The sequence below is a fragment of the Brassica napus genome, chromosome C6 (genome assembly GCF_020379485.1).
Source record: "Brassica napus cultivar Da-Ae chromosome C6, Da-Ae, whole genome shotgun sequence".
Lineage (NCBI taxonomy): Eukaryota > Viridiplantae > Streptophyta > Magnoliopsida > Brassicales > Brassicaceae > Brassica > Brassica napus.
This window is the reverse complement of record NC_063449.1, coordinates 872,946-896,644: the sequence shown is the minus strand read 5'-3', so window position 1 is coordinate 896,644 and position 23,699 is coordinate 872,946. Positions and strand designations below refer to the sequence as shown.

At 40.3% G+C, this 23,699-nt stretch overlaps 2 protein-coding genes, 1 long non-coding RNA gene and 1 other non-coding gene across 5 annotated transcripts in view; 2 read left to right on the top strand and 2 right to left on the bottom strand.

Moving 5' to 3' along the window:
• The first annotated feature begins 4,581 nt into the window (after positions 1-4,581).
• LOC125589052 lies at positions 4,582-5,660 on the top strand. The gene is made up of 4 exons (XM_048761216.1): positions 4,582-4,701; positions 4,773-4,842; positions 4,926-5,294; positions 5,376-5,660. Exons 2-4 carry the CDS (start codon positions 4,827-4,829, stop codon positions 5,555-5,557), a joined length of 567 nt encoding a protein of 188 aa, XP_048617173.1. The 5' UTR covers positions 4,582-4,701; positions 4,773-4,826; the 3' UTR covers positions 5,558-5,660.
• Positions 5,661-5,698: 38 nt separating this feature from the next.
• Positions 5,699-6,904, bottom strand: LOC125589053. 2 transcript variants are annotated; one of them, XR_007325244.1, is made up of 4 exons: positions 6,451-6,904; positions 6,214-6,357; positions 5,993-6,139; positions 5,699-5,926 (listed from the first exon to the last, which is right to left on the bottom strand). It is a non-coding gene; the product is annotated as an uncharacterized LOC125589053 (long non-coding RNA). The 2 variants fall into 2 exon arrangements; XR_007325243.1 differs by having other exon boundaries at positions 5,699-6,139; positions 6,451-6,901.
• A 6,444-nt stretch (positions 6,905-13,348) lies between these two features.
• LOC125589529 lies at positions 13,349-13,455 on the bottom strand. Its single transcript, XR_007325710.1, has one exon. It is a non-coding gene; the product is annotated as a small nucleolar RNA R71 (small nucleolar RNA).
• Positions 13,456-14,188: 733 nt separating this feature from the next.
• The window catches only part of LOC111209563, a 13,652-nt gene continuing 4,141 nt past the window's right edge, over positions 14,189-23,699 (top strand). Inside the window, exons 1-3 of the mRNA XM_048761161.1 lie at positions 14,189-14,820; positions 14,932-15,091; positions 15,170-15,542. Of these exons, the coding sequence (XP_048617118.1) occupies positions 14,189-14,820; positions 14,932-15,091; positions 15,170-15,542 (1,165 nt within the window). The remainder of the gene's footprint in view (positions 14,821-14,931; positions 15,092-15,169; positions 15,543-23,699) is intronic.

Genomic DNA, 23,699 nt, shown 5'->3' with positions numbered 1-23,699 from the left:
TTGACCCGTCACATTCAAATCCGATGAAGTCTCGACCAGATTTTTACACCAGAGCAGAGGCTGATCAGATGATAGAAGAGATCTACAGAACTCTGGGAGCAGCATAAGAGATGCTTGATAAGAGATGTGATGACATCTATTTCCCATGGGACATCACCATCAGTTCTTTGACTTCTCAGACAGAGGCAATGCAGAGGGAGATATTAGAGATTTATAGATACATCGCTCGTCGACCAGAGGCATCAACATCGATCGACAGACGCATTAACATATCAACCGATAGTCACAGAAGGACATCTATCGACGAAGCTACACCAACAAACCGAGGAAGGCTAGTACCAAAGGTGAAATCAGATATGTCTTATACAAACAACCATGGAGAGATGATCTCATCTGACACATACGCCACACTTGTGAGCCATCAGTTCAAACTTGAATGTCTTGGAGACATATTGCAGAGGATAGAGAATACAACTGCAACAATGAAAGACAAATGGCGCAGAGGAGGCGAAGCAATGTGAGACTTCACTGGTACATGGTTCAACAAGAGCAGAAAAGAGATGGAAACTTGCTTCCCAGCAAGTACCTGCTTTCAACATTACTAGCCAAATCACCTCCAAAGTCAAGTTAAATGACAATAACAAAGCGCTGAGTGGGAGACAACCCACTATTAGGTAATTTTAATTGGTTTTCATTAGTTTAGTAGTTATGCTAGTTTTTGAATTTTTGAAGGTCATAAAAAAAAGAAGATCCGAATAGACGATTGCCATGAGTATTGACCGACAAAACACTGCGGACGTCGATCGACAGAACAAATGAAGATGATTACGAGAAAATACAGTAACTGAGGAGGCAAGTGAGAAGGTACATATATACACTGGGATAAGCTTAAAAAAACAAATTGAAGGCACAATGAAAATAGTAAAAGACCAAAACATGTCAAGCTTTCTTACGTTTGATTTTATATGAGACGGACAAACCTGTTTTATTATGACCATTGCATTTGATCTTGTAGGAGAAAAATCCTTTGATAAATCTGGGACTTGTTTCCATACCTCCATAATCTGATTCATCACCTCTCTTGCAGCTTTCACCTAAACACGTACCAAGAAAATTGAAACTTGTGATGATGCCTGTCAGACCCGATCCCGGCCTACTAGGCCACGGTCGATGCCTCACGTCGCTCAGTCCATACCCGCACCGAACCTCTAAAATTTTTTGCCCTTTATTTAAAACATCGCCCATAGGCGAGGGCTAACTCAGATCTTAGCTCAAGACTACCATAGTCTTTCCTAGCTTAGATCAATACAACACATACGCAGCGGAATAGTATCTACTTAACCATTGGACTAAATCCAATCTAACACTTGTCTGGTCAGATCTCCTCAGCTACTGGTCAGTAAACGCAACTGCCAGCTAGCTCCAAGGTCGATCCTGAACCTAGACCAAGTCATACAATCAGAGGTTCCGTTCCCCTAAGCCATTCTATCTAGATCTCACAAACAAACTCCACCGGAAACAACCAGGAACCACCACGGATCAGATCGTCCAACCGTCGGTTTGCCTCCCTTTTCTCTCTGGAAGTTTGTCTGAGTTTTCTATATTCTCTGTATGATATTTTCGACAGGGAGGGACAAAAATACATGGAAAAAGTCGGATATAACTGCCCCCTTAACTGCCTGGATGAGCAGTTACCAAAAGAGAGCCAAATGGGGCAGTTTTCCCTTTTTCCCTTAACCGCCGCTTAGTAACTGCCTCTTGGCGGTTACCAGACGTCCTGGAACTGTCAAACCACTCCTGGACATGTCCAAAGCAAGCCCACACGGATTGCCCATGCTCCTGGCTCAATCCCAAGAGCCCACCAGCCCATCGGCACACACGGGTCACCCACATGGCCCGGCCACTGTCCAGACCCGGCCCAACTGCCCATGACTTGAACACTCAGTCCAGCTGAGTTGAGCTGATCCCCAGCTGTCCCAGCTGAGTGAGCTAGTCCATCCAGCTCAGGGAGCTGACCTACACTTCAGTGAGCTACATCGAGCTGCACTACACTTCACCTAGCTGGTTGAGCTTGCTTACTGCATCGCCTAGCTGTTATACATTGTGTCTAGCTTGCTTCCTTTATATTCTTCAATCCTTCTAAATCCCTTGGTCTATTTCCAGTCCTAGACTTAGTTTTCCCATGATCCATTCTGATCACTCACTTCATCGAGCTTCACCTGGATCTTGTCCAGCTACCAGCTCTCTTGTCCAGCTCCTTTGAGCTTGTCTCCTTCTTGGATTAGCTATGCCTTAGCTTCCTGATGCCCTTAACCTTACTTCCAGGCTATGACACGCTTGTCTTTGGGCCATATGACCATACTGGTGCATTTCCACGCACCGCAGTCCGTCCGGACGATCCTATCCAGAATCGGGGACATGACAATGCCTAGAAACTAACTACATTCAATTCGAAGATGTTCAAAGACTTGGATTTGTACTCTCCAAAGTCATTTATTTGATTATTTCCACCGTAGCTAACCTTCCCATTTTACGTCTGCTCTCCTCGCCGCCATGCCGACATCCCCTTAAAAGCTTTCCACTTCACCAACTTCTCCAGCCTAGGAAGAAGCACATGCCTTAACCGAACTGGATCCAGATTCTTCGGAGCATCAATCACTGCTGTGAAACACAAAGTCGCTCAGATCTGCGCATTAACCTTTTACTCTATAAAAAAAGTGTGTTTGCCAACGACTTCATGAATGAGGAAGCAAAAGGAGGCTTCGTCGTCTAGGAAGAGATCACCAACATTGCCACTGCCGCGATGAACTGGTGGTGATACAGCGCCAAATTTCAGATCAGCAAATATAATCAACCATACTGAAGGCTAGATGACTCTCATCACATAATCATTTTTACCAAAAAGGTATGATCAACTAAATAAATAAAAACTATAAAATATCAACTGACACATAATATACAATCAAACCAAAAATGAATGTTAAGTAAAAATGTAATGAATATAAATATTTTGCGGGAAGCGCGGACCAACCCTAGTGATTTTTATAACAATGTAATCCTAACTTTACTAAATTTTAAATTAAAATAAACAGAAATAGTTAAATTAAATAAAAACAAAAAAACCTACAAAAAATAGTTAGAGTTTTTGTTCCAAAACAAATGAAGTTAAATATATAAAAATAATAATATCAAAATGTAAATTAATATTTTTTTTTGTGTTTGGTAATGTTGCAAATAAATTTATTTTATTATGATAAACATTATCATATAAAATTTGAGAATTCGGCAAAAAAAACACAAACTTTGCACGAATTGCCAAAAAAAATCTGTACTCGAGCTTGGCCAAAAAAACACTTTACTTTTGTTGACTTTTTAGTTTATTAAGCAACTTAGGATTGACTGGCCATATTAACACACCGTAAACCCACAGTTAAGACAGCGTTAACTAGACGTTAAATGTTGGCGCTAAGTGAAACGACGTCGTTTTCAAATGAGATGAAACGACGTCGTTTTACATGATTTTAAAATAAAAAGAAGTAGATCCTTGGTTTTGAACTCAGGTTGGTTGGGACAAATAGCAAGGCATTTTACCACTGGGCTACTGACACTTTCAAAGAGGTTACAAACCCATTTAATTTTATTTGGTACTCATTGAATGTAAAAAAAATCTTTACAAACTTAAAAAGATCTTTAAAATTCCAAATTTTTTTAAAAAGTTCAAGAAAAAGTAACACTAAAATTAAATTATAAATAATTTTTTTTTTGTTAAAAATGAAAAAATTCCAAAATAATTTTAAAATAAAATTCAAAAAAATTTAAAAATTCAAAGAAAACGCAAAAAGTTAAAGTTACAATTATGAGCTAAAAATTAAAATCGCATTCATAATGGTTACAATATTTATTTTAAGAATTTTAATTTAATTTTAATATGTGAGTATCTTTTTATGTGTGTATAATAATTCAACTTTTGGCAATTGTTTTTTAAAAAATGAAAATTTTGGAGGATTTTTTGATTTTTTTAAAGAAAAAATAATTTTTTTTTAATTTTAGTTTCGAAATTAATTTTATAAAAAATTTCTATATTTTTTAAATTTTTTGGAATTTTAAAGATCTTTATAAATTTTTAGAGATTTTTTTATATTCAATGAGTACCAAATAAAATTAAATGTGTTAGTAACTCCATTAAAAGTGTCACTAGCCTAGTGGTAAAATACCTTGTCATTTGATCCAACCAATATGGGTTCGAAAGCAAGGATCTACTTATTTTTGTTTTCAAACCATATAAAACGACGTCGTTTCATCTCATTTGAAAACGACGTCGTTTCACTTAACGCCAACAATAAACAACATTAAATTTTTCTGTTAAATTTTCTGACGGCGTGCTAAATTGGCAAGTCAACAAAAACATTGTTAATTAATTCTAAAGTCAATGAAAATTTTGATGTTTTTTTTGGTCAGTCCAAAAGTTTACGTTTTTTTTGGCAATTCACGTAAAGGTGAGGTTTTTTTGGGCCGAATTCCCTGTAAAATTTGGGGTGGACTTTAGTTATTTAAATTGTAAAGTGTTGGGCTTTGAATAAAATCTATCCGGGCTTTTAGTCGACTAAATAAAAGAATAGCCCTAGAAGCCCTAGGGCATCCTTCTAATTCCCTCTATTTGGCCGAAGATCCACCGCTAGCTGTGAAAGATTGGAGTTGCAGGTATATGAGGTTTTTGATTCTCTTATTGGGTCTATTGATTTATTCGGTCTTAATGAAAGCTTTGCTCGCAGGAATCTGAGAGACCGTGGTCCCTTGAGTGTCCTCCTCCAGTTGCTCCGGGAACCATGTCCTCCAGTACAGGTATATATATATCTCTTCATAACTCCTCTCTATAATACTTCATATCGGATCATTTAGTTGGCATTTGTATTACTTCATATCAGATCATCTTGTTGCCACGTTTTGGGACTGGAACACGTGCTCATGCCCTATTGAGTCTGAGGCCTCTGCTAGAACTCTAATCTCCAACATTGAAAGCGGTTTAGGCCAGGTTCCCCATGGCCATGAGTATCGCATCTGCAGAAATAACAGATTTCTTTGTGGGGATATAACTGCAATTGAAAGGAGCCTTCTCGTAGACCAACGTTTCGATTGTTACTATGCTCCCAGAAGAAATCCGTTTTGCGGTGAACATGCTCATCTTCTGCCTGATCAGAAAAGACTTGCCGCTGAGCTCGGTTTAGAGTCATTGTTGGTACATTATGCTGACGTTCACCGAGATTCCGGACCATGGAATATACTCTTAATTACAGGTGACTGAAAATTTTTGCACCCCTTCTCTATACAACAATGAATCGTGTTTGGTTCATTTTGTGACTTTGCACCTGATGCAGGTGATTCAAGTTTTGCAACTTCAATGGATTATCTTTACTACTCCGGATACACCATTTTCTTAGCGAAGCCAAGTGATGCAGCTGATAGTTTTGAACAGCACTCCAACTATGCATGGGATTGGACACCCTTGCATACTAGTGCAGCTACTCAACCGATTCATGTTCATCCTCCGTCTCCTTAAGCGTCGTTCTCATTGTGCATGTTGATTTATTTAAAAATATTTGATGTAGAATATTTGACTAGCTCTTTGTTTGTCGTATGAATCATGAGTATTTTGGACACCATTGACTCTTGCAACCTGTAGCTCTCTGTTCTCTTAATATGGAATATGCCTAGCCCCAGGCCCAAAATCTCCTAGTCATTTAAAAATAAACAGAGCAAGTAATACTCACCTCTAGAACAACTTGTCGAACACTTTTCTCTCTTATGTATCTTATCTGCCTCCCATGAATGCAAGATATCTCATGAGCTTTTTGGTTGTCTCCGTCTTCCCAGCTCCACTCTCTCCACTAACCAAAATAGACTTGCTCTTTGCCTCATTTATCATCGCCTTGGCATACATGGAAAGCGTTAGCTAATACAGTAATTTTCTATTCGTTGATTAACAACTTGTTACCTATAACTGGTGTCTGCAACCGGCAAACAGATGTGGGCTTAGCTCTCCAAACGCAGCTCCTTTATACTGCTCCATCATATGGACGCTATACAAATGTGGAGGTCTTTGGAATGGATTCACAGCAATCAAGATGTTTCCATTTTAAGTCTGCCTTAGTCAAAAAGATTGCAGTTAGATAATCTCTAAAGGTTTGATCAATGGAATGTTTTAAGATTACTGACATATATCTCATTTAGTGATAACCAGCAAGCAAGATTGTGGAGGACCTCTGGCTGATGGAGGTAAGCCAGTTTAGTCATGTCATCAACTCCTGCAGGTGGCGCCTCTGTATTCTTTGGATAGAGGCTAGAGATACTAGCAACAATCTGTAAATACCAAATTTATACTTTAGCTTTCTTCTAAGATTAATGGACCAGTAACAAAGTGGTTTTATAAGAAAATGAGAACTATCTTCTTACTGTTTTCCCATCTGCAGTGAGTATTGTTGCATTAGTGCCTTTGATTTCTGTCACTTCTCGATTAGTCCATGCAAGTTATGGATCCTTGACCCAGACATGTGACCCGAGTGTGATGTTTACAGGATTCCAGGTATGTAGCATAAGGCTTACCATAACGCAAGCTTCTGTAAGCTCTTATGGTTGAGTATCTGCGGCAGTTGAAGAACAGAGAGATCAAATCAAATCTCCTGAGTCATTTTCTTGAAAACCATGCTTGAGCATTTGATATGAAACTGTTTGGTGTAAGGTCACTACTCTTTCATATAATCTTTCTCCGTTTTCAAAGCTTTTAACTTTTGAACATGAATGGGTCCTCTGGTAGGTTTAACTAAATGTGAAATTTCTACTTTTAGAACAATAAAGTAGTTTGCTTTATATTTTGATATTGCAATTGCACCAACTTTTTCTCTTGATCGGCCATGACCATGTACTGTTTCGCTGTGAAAGTGAATTAATGTCTTTTTTTTTTTTCTCTCATCAAAAAGACATCAAAATTCACGTTTGGTTCCAATGATCTCTTGCAGAGCCAACTACTCATGAGGCGTATTGTGGGGTGCTTAGACTTGAAGTCATCACCTTAAAAGTGTTAACTTGTCCCATCTTGTTGAAAATTTTATTACTTTCTTGTTTTTATTTTATAATGTGTGTGTGTGTGAAGGCGGAAAATGGCTGGTGGAGCATCTCCGGAGGTGGCGGCTGAAGGCGGTGGTGGTTGAAGCTCCTTTTGGTTTAACTTTTCTAACTAGACTTGGTTTCATTTTTCTTTTATCTTTTTAATTTATTTACTAGGTGATTTTTTCGTGCTCATGCACGGATATAAATATTTATAAAGCAAATATACTATAATAATAGATTGCTATATACTTTAATTTTAAACTAGATATTAATCCGCACATCCGTGCGGATATATTTATATTTTTAATTAACATTCAAAATATAAAATATGTTATAAAGATATATATTTAATATCAATTATATGTATATAATTTTTATTTTGAAAATTTATATTTGTTGAAATTTGTTTGATGATATTGTACAAATCAAATATTAATGAATTATTTTTTTATTTATTTAAAATGCAACATCAATATTAATAGTTTAATTTTAAACATTAGTTTTATATGAATTAATAAAATAAAAATTATTAGCTTCTTTGTTTAGAAATTTTTATTCTCGAAATGTTTTTATGTGACTAAATTAAATTATTTTTGCAATATTTTAAAATATTATTTTATTTAGTATATTATATTTCAGTTTAATGTTTTTATTTTTACTAAAAATATCAAACATAAAATGTTACAACCAATAAAATATTATTTATTTCGTTTTATCTAAAAATTTAATTTGATAATTTAAAAAGAATTTTGTTATAATATTTAATTTCAAAAATAGTTACTGAAATATATAAAATATGGTTGATATTAAATATGATAAACAGTCAAATGATAATTACCTAATGACAATATATTTATCTTTTCTTAGGAATGTTATTGTTCAGATGTATATTGTTTTTCTTAGGAGAATATCATATATGAGTAATTTTAGGATATTTAGTTAAATTTCTAATGAATGGTCTAACAAATACTTGTGTATGTAGATAAAAATAGGACTCTATTTTAATAGGTTGGATATTATTGTTATAGATTCATGTGTTATTTAGTTTTGGCATTAGTGTGTCATGTTCAATGTGTTTAGCCTCCATTTATAAACTATGAGATTGTGGTTTTTTTTTATGGGGGTTTTGCCAAAAATGACTCAAAACTTGATTTTGAATATAAAAGTGTACCCCCAAATTCAATCAAATGCAAAAGTAACCCAAAAGCCTAGTGAAATTACAACAGTCCCCTTATGAACAAACAAAAAACATATATTCAATTTTACCACTATAACCCTCCGTTAGAGAAGACTTCTTTGTAAGTCTTATCTATGATGACTTCTTTGTAAGTCTTCTCGTTCAGTAGATCTTAAAAATAATTTTATAAAAAATATTCTGATGGGTAAAAAATTGAAATCATGTAATAATAATGATGTAAATTTAGTTCATCTGAAATTGAATTATTTTCAACGTAGATGAGTGAATGTATATTGGCTCATGAGTCATTGGTTTAGGGTTTGGTAACATATGTTATAGTATTATATGTATCTTTAGGATTAGATTCTGAAATCTTACCTTCATTTTTTTTCGTTTTCAGGTTGACCCATATATGTTTAGTAATTATATAATAACTTGATTTAAACGCTTTCTAAGTTTTTTTTAAGTTTAAGAAAGTGTTTTTTTGCATAATTAATTGATTTTAGGATTGGAAGACCCACAGAAGACTTAAAAAGAAGTCTTCAGACACATCCCGCCTAAATTTTAGTAGAATTTATGGTTCCCGCCTAAATTTTAGAATAATTTAGGTTTCCCGCCTAAATCAAAGTCTTCCAGGAGTCTTCCATAAGTCTTCCAGGAGTCTTCCATAAGTCTTCCAGGAGTCTTCCATAAGTATTTCAGAGAAAGTCTTCTCATGGATTAGATCTTAAAAATAGTTTAAAATTTTTATAAAAAATATTTTCATGGGTTCAAATTTGAAATCATGTAATAATAAACATTTTTCAATGATGTAAATTTTGTTTATCTGAAATTGAATTATATTCAACATAGATGAGTGAATGTAGATTAGTTCATGAGTTATTGGTTTAGGGTTTGGTAACATATGTTATAGTATTGTTGGTATCTTTAGGGTTAGATTTGAAATCTTATATTCATTTTTTTCCTTTTTTTAAATTGACCTATATATGTTTAGTAACTATCTAATAATTTGATTTAAACATTTTCTAAGTTTTTTTAAGTTTATAAAGGTTTTTTTGCATAGTTAACAATAATATAAAGTGATATTATTAAATCAAATTTTTGGAATAACAAAAACCTATAAAATCTCAAAATAAATGAAAAGCACAAGAATGTTAAACCAAACCCAAATTTACATATTTTATTAATCCAAGTAAATGAAATTATTGATATATGTATAATTGTATTGTGAACTACCCCTCCCATAATAACTGAATAAATACTCAAACAAACCAACCATGTTGACAAACAAAACATTAATATATAATGTATATGATAAGAACATTTTCTATCTATTGATATTTTCATTTCTAAATGCTACTCCCTCTGTTTCATTTTAAGTGTCACTATGGGTTTGTGCACACAGATTAAAGAAACAATTAATTTTGTATATTTTCTATATAAAAACAAAATTACCTATACACATAAACATATTTCAAACAATATAAAAATAAATTGTTAAACAAAATTAATAAATTTTGCATTGAAAATAAAAAAAAGATATTTATTTTATAACGAAAAATTCTCTACAATGACACTCAATATGAACGGAGGAAGTAAAATAGAAAAATAAGCAATAGTCAATCTATATTTTTAAAAATTTAAAATTGATATTGATATTTTCCTATAAAATAGCATTTATGTATTATAAAATATATATTTGTTATTTTCAAATGGTCTTTTAACTTTCACACTTTAATAATTATAACTACCAAATCATTTTTGAAAATAAAGTTCTTATAAAAAAAGAATCACATTTTTCTTTACATAATTTTATTTTAAAAAATTTAGTTTAAACAAAGTTATAATTTTGTGAAACTATTGAAATATATAAATCAATTTTTTTACTTATAAACTTTTTAATATTATATTATAACGATAAATGTAATTATTATGTGTGTATATATAATATTAACCAGTTGATGGCCCATACCTTGTGTGTGCTAAATATAAATACTAATTTTTTAATTATAATATTTATTTTTATAAAAATTAAATTATTAAATTAAATACAAATTTAAATTATTATTATAAATTCTAAAAATCCAATATTCATATTGATAATCAATGTATTAATTTTTTTGTTTTATTGTGTTATTTATGGAAAGTAGATTTTGGATCAAAATATTTTTTATAATAATAATTGAATTAGGAAACTTGGATTTGAATATAAACACTTATTATATTTGTGCACTGAAAAAATATCTAGTGGTAATAAAAGTATTATAATTAAATAATCACAACCCATAAAACTTCAACAACATAACAATAACCAAAACATATTATATGTTATCAATAATTTAGATTTTTTAAATAATGTGAAAAAAACACAAAATAATAAATCACAAACATTATCTATGTATTCTCGTAGACTATATTTATATTATGTTTACTATTTTCCAAAATTTTAGTTTTCATGCTTCCATATATATTTTATATTTTTAGTTAATTTTCATTTTGTAGTTTATATAATATTTACTATTTTGGTTTTAAATATAATATTTTGATGTGATTTTACAGATAAATTCATTATGAGCATAAATTCATTTGTGATGTTGATTTTGGTAATGTACAAATACAAAATTTTTTATTTTAAGATAGGAATATGATTGTTTGATATTAAATGTATAAAAAAACTTCAGCTTGTGCTTTCTTCCTGAGAAACCATGCTGAATCCTAAAAATGTTATCCCATAATTGTGGAGACCATAAGAAACAACCAAAAACCTGTTGAGTTTCTGTGCAGTGGATTTAAGGGTTACTGATCATGAGAATTGTGTTTTGTCGAATTGATATCTTGCATATTTGCATTGTTTTAAGATTCCATTTTGTACATAATGATCATATAGAGTAAGAGTTTAGCATCTTTAGGATCCATTTTGCATTCATATGTCTTAATCAGGTATTAGAGTGACCTATGGAGTGATTGGAGGTGTTTAGAGGCATGGGAGTTAAAGAAAATATGAAAATGAAGTTTAGTTCGAGTTCAAACCAGTTCAACTCGGGGAGAACCAGTGCGGGTTAGTTTACCCGCGTCGAGATGTCGAGAAGAACAGAGGGAAGAACTTCAACGCGGCTTGGAGCAACGCGGGGTCGAGTACCCGCTCGCATAAGCTAGAAGAATCATCGGAAACCCAGCGCGGGAAGATGACGCGGGTTGGTGTCGATCGTCTCAACCCGCGTCACGAAGAGGCGGGACGGAGCCACGCGGGATGGAGCCATGCGGGATCGACTACCCGCGCGCATGACGAGAGAGTAGCCTCGACAGTCTGACGCGGGACGAAGGCCGCGGGTTCCACTACCCGCGCGCATGAAGCAGAAGATCAGCGAGCATCCGACGCGGGTTGTATGACGCGGGGTATGCCCAGTCGCTCCGACCCGAGTCGATACTTTACCTTAGTCGAATTTTAATATTTTCAAGGGCTTTTTAGACTTTTTAATGGAAACCATTAGGTTTACCAAAGACATATAAATACTTTTGTAATCCCAAGAGGGGATCTTATCTTGTTTTCTCTATCTAATCACAAAGAACTTTTAGGTGAAAGATCTTATCTTGATCATTTTCTTTTGTGATTGTTTGATTATTGGGATCACTAATCATGATTAGCACCAAATCATCATTGATTCTTGGGCTCATCATGAAGAGTAGTGAGTAGTCATCTTTGGATTCATGGGTTAGGGAGACTAAGGGTGATTAAGCTAGATCTAAGGTGTTTTAGTATGAATCCATCTTGTTCCTTGCTAGTAGAGTGCTTTTAATGCAACTCTAGAGTTGGCCTCTCTAAAGTTGAGCTCTAGGCATTTCATGCCTGAAAGGTGTTTGATGAAATGTCTGAACCAACTCTCCTAAGCTTTTAACATTATTTACCAAAGAGATTTGTTGTTAAAGGTGTTAAGATGGCTAGTAGATTTGAGATTAATGATTATTTAGATAACATTCAACCAAAGAGATTTGATGCTTGAGTTATCTTAGTAAATGAACATTCATCTAGAGATAGAGTTTGTTTAGGATGGTGACTAGGTCTAAGGTAGATAGATTGGTTGAAAGTTAACATCTTTAGATTGAAACTTGATCACCCAAGGTCAATTCCTTTAGCCCATGAGTTCTCTTATCCTATAAGAAAGAAAGCTTTGTCCTTTATTGCATTTTAGTATCATTCTAGCTTAAAAATCATCTCACCAATTGATAGCACTTAGATTAAGCATGGTCTTGCATTCCCTTTGCTTTAGAATCACTTAGAACTGGTTTGACATCTTTTATTCTACAACATTTGATTAGGAGCCTTGAAATTCCTATCATCAAATTGGCGCCGTTGCCAAATTCTAAGTTGATTGTGACATTGAGATTTAGTCATTTGCTTGAGACTAAGTCAATTTTTGTTTAATTGTGTTATTGCTTTTCTTTCTTTTTTCTCCCTTGAATTTCAGGTGTATGAACACAAGGAGCAGAGGTCCAACAAACCTAGTTCCAAGAGTTGAAGACATTAGAGCACTTGAGAGGGAGATTGCAAGACAGAGAAGAGAAGTAGAGCAACAAGCTCATTTGCAAAGGTTGGGGTTTGATATGGAGAATCTGCCTCAAGATGGTGATGCCCAAGGAGGCATTGATCCAAGAGCTGATCACCTTCGACCACAGCGCCAGCCACAACACCCACCACGCCAAGCTCGCGCCATTGGAGCCTATGATCAACCTCACATTAATGGTCATAGGTTAGGAATCAGAGCACCACCAGTGGAGAACAACAACTTCGAGATCAAGTTAGGGCTGCTCAACACCATAGAAAACAACAAGTATCATGGTCTTGCTGCTGAAGACCCTTTTGATCACTTGTACAAGTTTGATAAGTATTGTGGCTTGTCCAAGACAAATGGTATTTCTGAAGATGCTTTCAAGTTGAAGCTGTTCCCTTTCTCTTTGGGAGACAAGGCACACCAATGGGAGAAGACTCTTCCAAGTGACACTGTCACCACTTGGGAAGAGTGTAAGAGAGCTTTCCTAGACAAGTTCTTCTCTACTTCAAGGACAACTAAGATCAGGAACGAAATCTCTGGGTTTCAACAGAAAGGTCTAGAGAGTTTCAGTGAAGCATGGGAGAGGTTCAAGGGCTATTGGTCTCAATGTCCTCATCATGGTTTCAGCAAGGAGAGTTTGCTTAGCACCTTCTACAGAGGAGCTCTACCACAGTGCAGAAACAGGCTTGACACTGCCAGCAATGGTTTCTTCTTGGGGAGAACCGAGGAAGAGGCAGAGGAACTGGTAGAGAACATGGCTAAGAGTGACTCGGTTTACAGTGAGGAGCATGATAGGGTCAACAGAAGTGATGATCAACAGACAAAGAAAGAGATCAAGTCCTTGCAAGAGAAGATGGACTTGCTTCTTTCCAACTAAGCTAAGCAAGAGCAGATGAACTTTGTGGGTGGTCCTAATCAAGAGGTTCTTCCCAAGACCAACGAGGTTGATGGTTTGGAAGGCCAAGAAGAGCTGTGCTTCATCAACAACAATGGTTCTTGGTACAGGAAGGAGCCTAACTTTCAGTACAACAACTACCAGCAAAGGTCCTACTCTAACAACCAGCAAGGAGGATACCAACAGAAGCAAAACACTCAGCAAGGGAGCTATCAACCTAGACAAAACACCCCTCCTGGTTTCAACAATAACAACAATCAGTCTACTTAGGCTCAAGGAAGTTCTTCCCAAACTCTAGCTTCAGATACAAGTGTGGATGCAATGTTCAAGAAACTCTTGGATTTTCAGGCAAAGAATGAGAAGACAATGGGGTATGAGTTCAAGAACATTCACTCCAAGATTGATGGAAGCTACAATGAGCTCAACAACAAGATCAGACATTTGGAGAACCAGTTTGCTTCAATGAATTCTCAACCAAGTCGCCAACAAGGGGCATTACCTGGAAAGCCAGAGCAAAATCCCAAGGAAACTATGAAAGCAATCACCCTACGGAGTGGTAAACAGTTATCTCCAAGAATTCTCACCAAGGATGGTGAAAAGCAAGGTGGGGAGGTAGCTATCAACATAGATGATGAAGTGGTGATTGTAGATGAGAAGGTTGATGAAGAAATTCTAGAGAAGATTGTTGAAGCTAAGGGTAAAGGAAAGGTTGGAGAAGAGAAGAGGACAATGAAACATGGTGAAACTGCTACTCCAACAAAGGACTCCTCTTTTGTTCCTCCTCCCTATGAGCCAAAGCTACCATTCCCTGGAAGATTCAAAAGACAGCTATTGGAGAAGTACAAGGCACTCTTTGAGAAACAAATGAGTGAAGTTCAGATCACAATGCCCATCATTGATGCTTTTATGCTGGTTCCTCAATACAGCAAATTCTTGAAAGATGCTGTAGCTGCAAAGAAGAAAGAGATGGAGGGCATGATGATCCTTACCCACGAGTGCAGTGCCATTATCCAGAGGTTAGATGTTCCAAGGAAGCTAGTGGATCCAGGATGTTTCACCTTACCTTGTGCTCTAGGACCCATGGTATTTGAACGGTGTCTTTGCGATCTTGGGGCTAGTGTCAGCTTGATGCCTTTGTCTATTGCAAAGAAGCTTGGATTTACTCAATACAAGAAGTGTAAACTCTCTTTGGTGTTGGCTGATAGATCAGTGAAGATTCCTGTAGGTATTTTAGAAGACCTCCCCTTGATGGTTGGTAACTTTGAGATCCCTACTGATTTTGTTGTGTTGGAGATGGGGGAGGAAGCCCAAGACCCTTTGATCCTTGGAAGACCATTCTTAGCCACAGCAGGAGCTATTGTGAATGTTAGACAAGGAAAGATTGATCTTCATCTTGGACAAGGGAACATTATCCACTTTGACATCAATGAAGTGATGAAGAAGCCAACCATCCAGAACCAAGTTTTCTACATTGATGAAATGGACGCTCTAGCTGATGAGCTTCTAGAAGAGTTGGCACTTGAAGACTCTCTACAGCATGCTTTAACAATTGAGAGAGAAGTCCAAGTGATTGAGAACAAAGAAAGTGACGCCTATGTGAAAATGTTGGATTCTCACAAGGGGATTAGTGGTGAAGGTCAGTATGAGGAGCTTACATATGAGGCTCACCATGCTTCCTCGGCCACTCAACAAGAGAACCTCCAAGAGGATGATTGGAGTGAACTCAAGGCACCAAAAGTGGAGCTTAAACCTCTTCCCCATGGTGTAAGGTACGCTTTCCTTGGCCCTAATGAAACTTACCCTGTCATAGTGAGTAGTGAGCTTAGTGAAGATGAATTGTCTAAACTTTTGAATGAACTTAAAAAGTATAGAAAGGCAATAGGCTACTCACTAGATGATATTAAAGGGATATCACCTTCTTTATGCATGCATAGGATACATCTAGAGAATGAATCTATGACTTCTATAGAACATCAAAGAAGGTTGAATCCCAACTTGAAAAATGTTGTTAAGAAAGAGATTCTGAAACTCTTAGATGCAGGAGTAATATATCCTATTTCAGATAGCAAATGGGTGTCTCCTGTGCATGTTGTCCCAAAGAAGGGAGGAATTACTGTGGTAAAAAATGATAAGGATGAACTAATACCAACAAGAACTATAACAGGACATAGGATGTGCATAGATTATCAAAAACTTAACTCAGCATCTAGAAAAGATCATTGTTGGGTTCAAAAACGGTTACGACGGAATTACCACCCGAAAATCCTCGGAGATCGTATTTCCGAAAGAGATAGTAAAAAGGAAGATGTAACTTTCCTAAAATATAACCAAACACGAAGTTTTTACGAAGAAGTATTCTTGAAGATTCAAACCAAACTAACCGAGCTCGACCGTTGCGTAATTACCACGGATACACGCTGTCCGGTCGCTGCGTAGCAACCAAGTCCGAGCAAAAGCTCGGTCGCTACGAAGCGACCGAGCTCGAGTCAAAGCTCGGTCACTACGTAGCGACCAAGCTCGGCCAAGCTCGGTCGCTACGTAGCGACCGAGCTAGAGCCAAAGCTCGGTCGCTACGTAGCGACCGAGCGATCATCCCACTCGGTCGCTACGTAGCGACCGAGCTCGAGCCAAAGTTCGGTCGCTGCGTAGCGACCGAGCGCTTGTACCGCTCGGTCGCTACGTAGCGATCGAGCTCGAGCTGAAGCTCGGTCGGTACGTAGCGACCGAGCGATCATCCCGCTCGGTCGCTACATAGCGACCGAGCTCGGCCAAGCTCGGTCGTTACGTAGCGACCGAGCGATCGTCCCGCTCGGTCGCTACGTAGCGACCGAGCACTCGTCCCACTCGGTCACTTCGTAGCGACCGAGCGATCGTCCCGATCGGTCGCTACGTAGCGACCGAGCTCGAGCCGAAGCTAGGTCGCTATGTAGCGACCGAGCACTCGTCCCGCTCGGTCGCTACGTAGTGACCGAGTAGCGACCGAGCTCGAGCCAAAGCTTGGTCGCTACTCAGCAACCGAGCTCGAGCCAAAGCTCGGTCGCTACGTAGCGACCAAGCGCTCGTCCTGCTCGGTCGCCACGTAGTGACCGAGCGTTCGTCCCGCTCGGTCGCTACGTAGCGACCGAGCTCAAGCCAAAGCTCGGTCGCTACGTTGCAACCGAGCGTTCGTCCCGCTCGGTCGCTACGTAGCAACCGGGCTCGAGCCGAAGTTCAGTCGCTGTGTAGCGATTAAACCCTTTCGAACATCGATACGACATCAATCCATGCATTCTCGTCAAACCTTCGAATGCTATCTCCCGAAGACCGTAGCAAGCTCAGTCTGTGTTTTCCGCTATTCAAATTCATCGATCAAACTTCGCGGATTAGAAACCGCGGAAAGTTCGTTCTTTATCAAAAAGAATTCGTAGTAAACGTGTCGAATCGGAAGACGGCCCAAAGGGATCTAAAACACGACTCGAGGCCCATCCTACGATTTCTTAACCAAAAGCCCGTAAACCGCAGCACGGTTTACGCTTGGTCCACAAGGAATGATAAATGTCAAGTTTCCGCGGATAAATACGGAAGTTTTGAAGATAATTGGAAGATCGGGAAAAATGGAATATCTCCATTTTTATGCTATGACGGCTTAAGGGCAGAAGAGTAAAAGCGTAAACCGACCTTGGAGCTAGTATATAAGGAGTCCTAGGCGAGGAGCATGGCAGAGGACTTTTCAGAGCAAACTTAGCACTTAGAGCAATTTAGGCAATTTTCCGTTTTTGTTATTTCGAGCTGCGACTCAATTAGGTTTAGCCGTCTTAGGGTTGCTAGAACTAGGAATCTCGCCGACAGCTCTCGAGCCCAAGCTTATACCTTGTTGTAAACGCTCATACGCAGATTCGGAATAAGATCTACTTTGCTCTCTTTTTCGATTTCTTATTCTTATCGTTGTTATTCTCGTGTTCTGATTGTTTGACGTGTGGTAATTAGCAGATATCCGGGTCCTCTGGGAAATTAGGGTTTTCCTAGTTTCCTTATTTAAACGGAAATCGACAGTGCGAATTTCGGTTCCCACAGTTTGGCGCTAGAAGGAGGGGGGGGGGTACGGATCAATCTAACCCGCAAAAGCCACATCACTCTCGATCAGACATGTCAACTAACGACACGGATAACGTGCAAACTCCTCTTAACGGAGGCAGCGGCACCGATCTCCACACTCCAGTAGCGGACGTTTCCGCGGCCAACGCACAAGCCAACGCCGCGACGCTCGAGGAGTTTAAAAAGATGTTCGCCACCTATGAGAAAAGGTCGGAAGAACAGGATAAGCTCGTGAATACCTTGACCCAACAGGTTGAAACCTTAACGGCAAGGACCCAAGCAATCCGCCCCCGCGGAACCACCATAATCCGCGGGAAAAGGCTCGACTTCGCTACCCCACTCGACAGATCAAGAGTCGCGCGGGAACGACCTTCCGGTCAAAACCCTAGCGAGAAATCTCCCATCGAAAAGGGGAACCCTGAAAGTCTTCCGCCCCCTGCAAAGGACTCGGAGGATAACGAAGCCGAACACATTGACCTGGATCCTAGCGATGTTTCCAACAACACCGACGAGGACGTCGACAGACATCCGAGAAGGACCAGAAGCCGATCTGCTCGGGAAGGCTCCCCGTTCGAAAAACCAATGACGGAAGAGGAAGAAATCGCCTATTGGAACGAACAGGAGGAGCTGGCTGAAAGACAAACCGAGCACACTCGCAGCAAACGCCTACAGGCTCGGAAATTTACTGACGAGACATCGGATATCCGCGATCTTCGCGACTACATCACCAAGACTGCGGCAGAAGTGAGGGCCGTAAAGTCTCAAATCCATCATGCTACTAGTGCTGCCCCCGAAATCGATCGACTGTTGGAAGGAGCTCGGAAGACCCCTTTTACCAATCGCATTTCGGACATGAGGGTGTCCGATCCGGGAAAAATCAAAGTACCGAAGTACGATGGTACGGCCGATCCAAAAGCGCACCTTCAGGCTTTCCACATCGCGATGGGAAGAGCTAGACTGAAGGACGGCGAAAAGGATGCCGGCTACTGCCGCCTGTTCGTTGAAACCTGGAAGGAGCAGCACTTGAATCTTTCGCACGCCTTCGTCGTAACACCATCGGAAGTTTCCGACAGCTCGCATCGGAATTTCTCAAGCAATACTCTGTATTCATAGACAGAGAAACTTCCGATGTTGACCTCTGGAGTCTCTCCCAGAGGGAAGACGAACCCCTCCGCGAGTTTATCAGTCGGTTCAAGCTGATAATGTCAAGGGTCAGTGGGATAAGCGACAAAGTGGCCATCGACGCGCTGAGAAAGACGCTCTGGTACAAGTCGAAATTCAGAAAGTGGATAACTCTCGACAAACCACGAACGATCCAGGACGCCCTCCACAAAGCAACGGACTACATCATAGTAGGGGAGGAAACTAAAGTCTTATCGCAAAAACATAAGGCGGTAAGACCATCCTCGAAAGACGTGGACCCGAAAGGGAAAAGAAGAACTCTCGTAACGGCAAGTACGTCCATCACGAGGGGGAAGATCTCCAGGGGGCGCATAACTATGCGATCAACTCGGATCAGGGTCGGACCACGGGCAACACATGGACTCGCAATCAAGGGTATGACGAAAACACCTTCTGCGAGTTCCACCAATCCCGAGGACATTCCACAACCAACTGCAAAGTCTTGGGAGCAAGACTGGCCGCGAAGCTACTCGCTGGAGAGCTCTCGGAAGTAACTAGCGTCAAGGATCTGATCCTCGATTCTGATCGCCCTCCAAAGACGGACAGAAATCCGTCTGCTGAAAAATCCCCTCAACAAAACCAGCCTGGGGATAAACGCGGCAGGAGGCCAGACGACAAAGGGAACGATAACAATCGCCGCAGAGTCAATATGATCATCGGAGGATCACAATACTGCGGCGACACTGTGTCGGCCATCAAGGCTTACCAACGGAAGGCGGAGTCGAGCGCAAATTGGTCTACATGGTCTCCTCCCCGAGATGGCCAAAATTGCTCGATCACCTTCACAAAGGAAGAGGCCGGCGGCATCGATCAACCTCACTGCGACCCGCTCATCATAGATCTCGTTATACGAGACTTAGAAGTCGGAAGGGTACTCGTCGACACGGGAAGCACGGTCAACGTAATCTTCCGCGACACTCTCAAACGGATGAGCATCGAACTCGGAGAAGTAATTCCGACGCCAAAACCACTCACGGGTTTTTCAGGCGAAGTATCGATGACTCTTGGATCGATCCAATTGCCAGTCATGGCCAAGGAGATCACGAAAATCGTCGAGTTCGCGGTGGTCGATCATCCCGCTATCTACAACGTGATCATGGGAACCCCATGGCTCAACGCCATGCAGGCAGTTCCGTCAACCTTCCACCTGGGTCTCAAATTCCCAACCCCAAGCGGAGTCGCGGCCATCTGGGGGTGCCAAAAACAGTCGCGGCTATGCTTCCTCGCAGAGCACAAGTTAAGGCAAATCACGACTTCTGCAGCTGTAAACGGCAAGCGCACGAAGATAGACCAATCTTCGGCCAAAAGCACCCCGGAAAAAACGAATTAAAAACGTCTACCAACGCAAACGCATCGGACGTCGAAGCTCGACACAAGTCTGAAGCCCACGCTACAACTCAACCGGAACATCCGGAAAATAGCGTTGACCCAGCCACGATCGACAAGGTCAAGGCAGACATCGCGACATCTACCGCCGAGTAAGAACACCCACGGCATGAAACAGAACTACGAGATGGCTTGATCCTCGAAAGGGGTACGTAGGCAGCTCGTCAAAAGACGAGTTCAGCTATCCCCCTCTCTAAAAAGGGAGGGAATGGGTGCGTATACTCGTATACTCCCACTTAAAAAATCGCCATTATTGTAATCGAGTTTTTAAGAAACTTCAAAAACTTTTACTACAATATACGTTGTCCTTTTTATCGGAAAACGTTTACGCTTCAGTTAAACACAAAAATTTTTCAGGACACGCCTGGAAACATTAAGACTCTTGTCTGCAGCCTCATCCGGCCCAAAAATCGTAAAAAAATCATCATCCTTCAAACGCACAAAGATACACGTATAATCCTCGAAACAACTGCGAGGCGTCGCAAAGTTAAAATTCGAAGATAATACGAACAAATTGTCCGAACGCGACCACCAAAACCTTACACCCCGTTCGTCGATTGGCCCCGACGAACACGCCAGCCGTCTTAAACAAACGCAATTCGATCACTCTTTTGATCTTTAAAAACGTCCAGCACAAGGACAAAAGCGCGCCACAACAAAAATCCGAAATTTTGGTTTAGCACTTCCAGATAAATCTGAGAAGATGCTCGATTCGTACCATACAAGTCATATAAGCCGAGAACATATCGCGGACTTTAAATAGGTGCGAATCAGGAAGAAATCGCAACAGGAAAAACGATAGCCGGCTAGTCACCGCATAAACCTTAACCGAAAGTAAACCTAGGTCTTGCCCTAAACCCAACGCTCTGGTCTCAAACATCTCAAGGCATGATATCTAAAAGATACGAGATCCTAAACCATGTCTCTCCGTTCGTATCTCAATGTTCTCGAAAATCGTAAAGATAAATAATTTTTACGAAAATCACGAACGAACCAACAGATTGAACGTCTCATCGGAATTAAATATGAGACGACAACTCATATTTACTTCAAACCTACTCAGGAAAACTCGAAAACGAAAACATTCATCATATAAATAACCGCGTAAAGCGGTAAGGGGATTCAAAGCCACCAACGGCCAATCCCGATAAACGATAAAAACGGCCAAAACAGGCCCGTACAAATCTCTCGGCCACAATCGGCCATAAACATGAAACAGAAAGACGAGCATCTCTCTTTCGATAACTATTCCACCTCTCATAATCCAAAGTCAAAGTCCCCGGACAACGAACCACCGAACACATTCGCGGGACGATCCACTTCCTCGCCATCATCGGGAAACCCAGTCGAAACCTCCTCGGTATCAGGGGAAACCGGGATGGAATCCCAGAACCCTCGAATCCGCTCGTCGATCGGAGGGATAAGCGCCTCAGCGTGGGCACGTTCATTCATCCCACTCTTCATCAAGCTCATTTCCTCCTCAAACGCATAGTCATCGGCTCGCGTCCTCCAAAGACTTCCGACCGAACCGCGGCACTCACGAAGTCACCCACCAAGGTAAAGGCATTCTTGAGGTTCCCATACTCAACCTGGAATTGAGAGGCACGAGTCTTCATCACCTCGACGATTTCCCTCTTGCCTTTCCTTTCCGCTTTGCGGATGGCCCGCGCATGATCACGAGTAAGTTGCGCCTCTCGCTCCAACATCTCGCCTTGCACGCAAGCGAGATCCCGCTCCGCTTTCTCCGCTTTGAAGCGGTAGACCATGGCTTCTCTATGGCCCGCCTCAATGGCCGAGCCCAGCAAGTTCAGGCCCTGCAAAATCGATTGACATGTTATAAATATATATATACATAGGACAATCACCAAAAAATTCTCAAAAAACTAACCCCATTGATGATGCGAGATCCTTCCGCAACGACTCTCGGCCTCGCCGATTATTTCGTAGGAGGGGGAGCATCGAAACCCGGTGGCATATCAGCAAAGAAATCATCGAAATCCAGAATAGGGACCTCGCTCGAACCACTCCCATCGCCGTAAGCAAGGTTCGGATCCCATCCTGGAAGCATAGAGTCATCCATCGAAAATTCTATGTCGCCAAGATCGACATCATTTCCTTTCCGAGAGCTCGACTCCGGCACAGCTGTTGGAGCTTCGACGGGATTCTGGTCGTCAGATTCGGAGTCGCTTCCCGTGTCCGCAGCCAAAGCAGGACCGGGTTGCACGAATCTCAGTGCCTTCCGAACCCTCTTCGGCGTAAAAGAAGTCCAGAAGAAGGGACCGTTCCTGAGAAGATCCCTCACCGCAATGATGTCCTCAGGGAACGGAGCAAGAGGGTTGATGAAGGGATGATCATTCGGCAACCTCCGGAACAGCGGAATGCAACTCTCTTCGACGGACGCAGCGTCTATATGAACAAAAAAAAGAACTTCTTCCACGATTGAAGTTCGAAATGAACTTCTTAACCACTGACATAAATTTCCGAGGGACCAACCTATGCTTATCCGTATCTGTGACAAGTTGAAGCCTCAAAAGCGCTTCATAATGATCGACGGAAAGGGAAAGGCCATGCTCGTAGCTTAGGATCAGGATCCCAATAAGATGCTGAATGGCAAGGGGAGTCAACTGGCTTATCGCAACTTCGAAACGGTCCAACACTCGGACGAGAATTTCGGTATTGGGAACCATAGGCGACAACGCACTATGAACGCCTCGTAGCAAGTGAAGTAACCCTCTGGGGGGCTGTTAGCACATTCCCACGGCGAGGAACCCGGAACTCCACAGCATCCGGGATATGGTAGAACGATCGCATGATCGCGAGAAACTCGTCGGTACTCCTGCTTGCATCCCCTTTCTCGACTCCACGATGGGTCAGGACCGGGAACGACTTCTCCTTGGGAGGGGTCAACGAGCCATAATGAGCAACCCCAAACTCCATCTTCGGAACAATGAGCTCTTCGTAAGCACTCGCGGGTGAAGACCCTTTTTTCGCGATCTTTTTCTTGCTCGACATCTTTAAACTTCTCCTAAGAAAATAGAGGAAAAGGTGGAGAGAAAGAAAGAAAATTTTTTCTTGAGAAAGATCTTAGAGAAAGACAAGAAAGTGAAAAAATTATGAAACAAGTTACCTCCCTCTTATAAGCATGAGGATTTACTGTTCAAGCTCGGACTTTCGGATATTAATTCCATCCATCACGCCTAACTTGCCGAACATGCCTAACCGCACGCTAGGATCCTACGATGCATGATCCTAACGGCTGGGGGGCTAACTGTTGGGGTCAAAAACGGTTACGACGGAATTACCACCCAAAAATCCTCGGAGATCGTATTTA

What these genes read in the sequence shown, in the direction of transcription:
- LOC125589052 (XM_048761216.1), top strand. An exon ending in GAATATACTCTTAATTACAG is followed by an intron (nt 5,295 to 5,375) that starts GTGACTGAAAAT and finishes CACCTGATGCAG; the next exon opens with GTGATTCAAGTTTTGCAACT.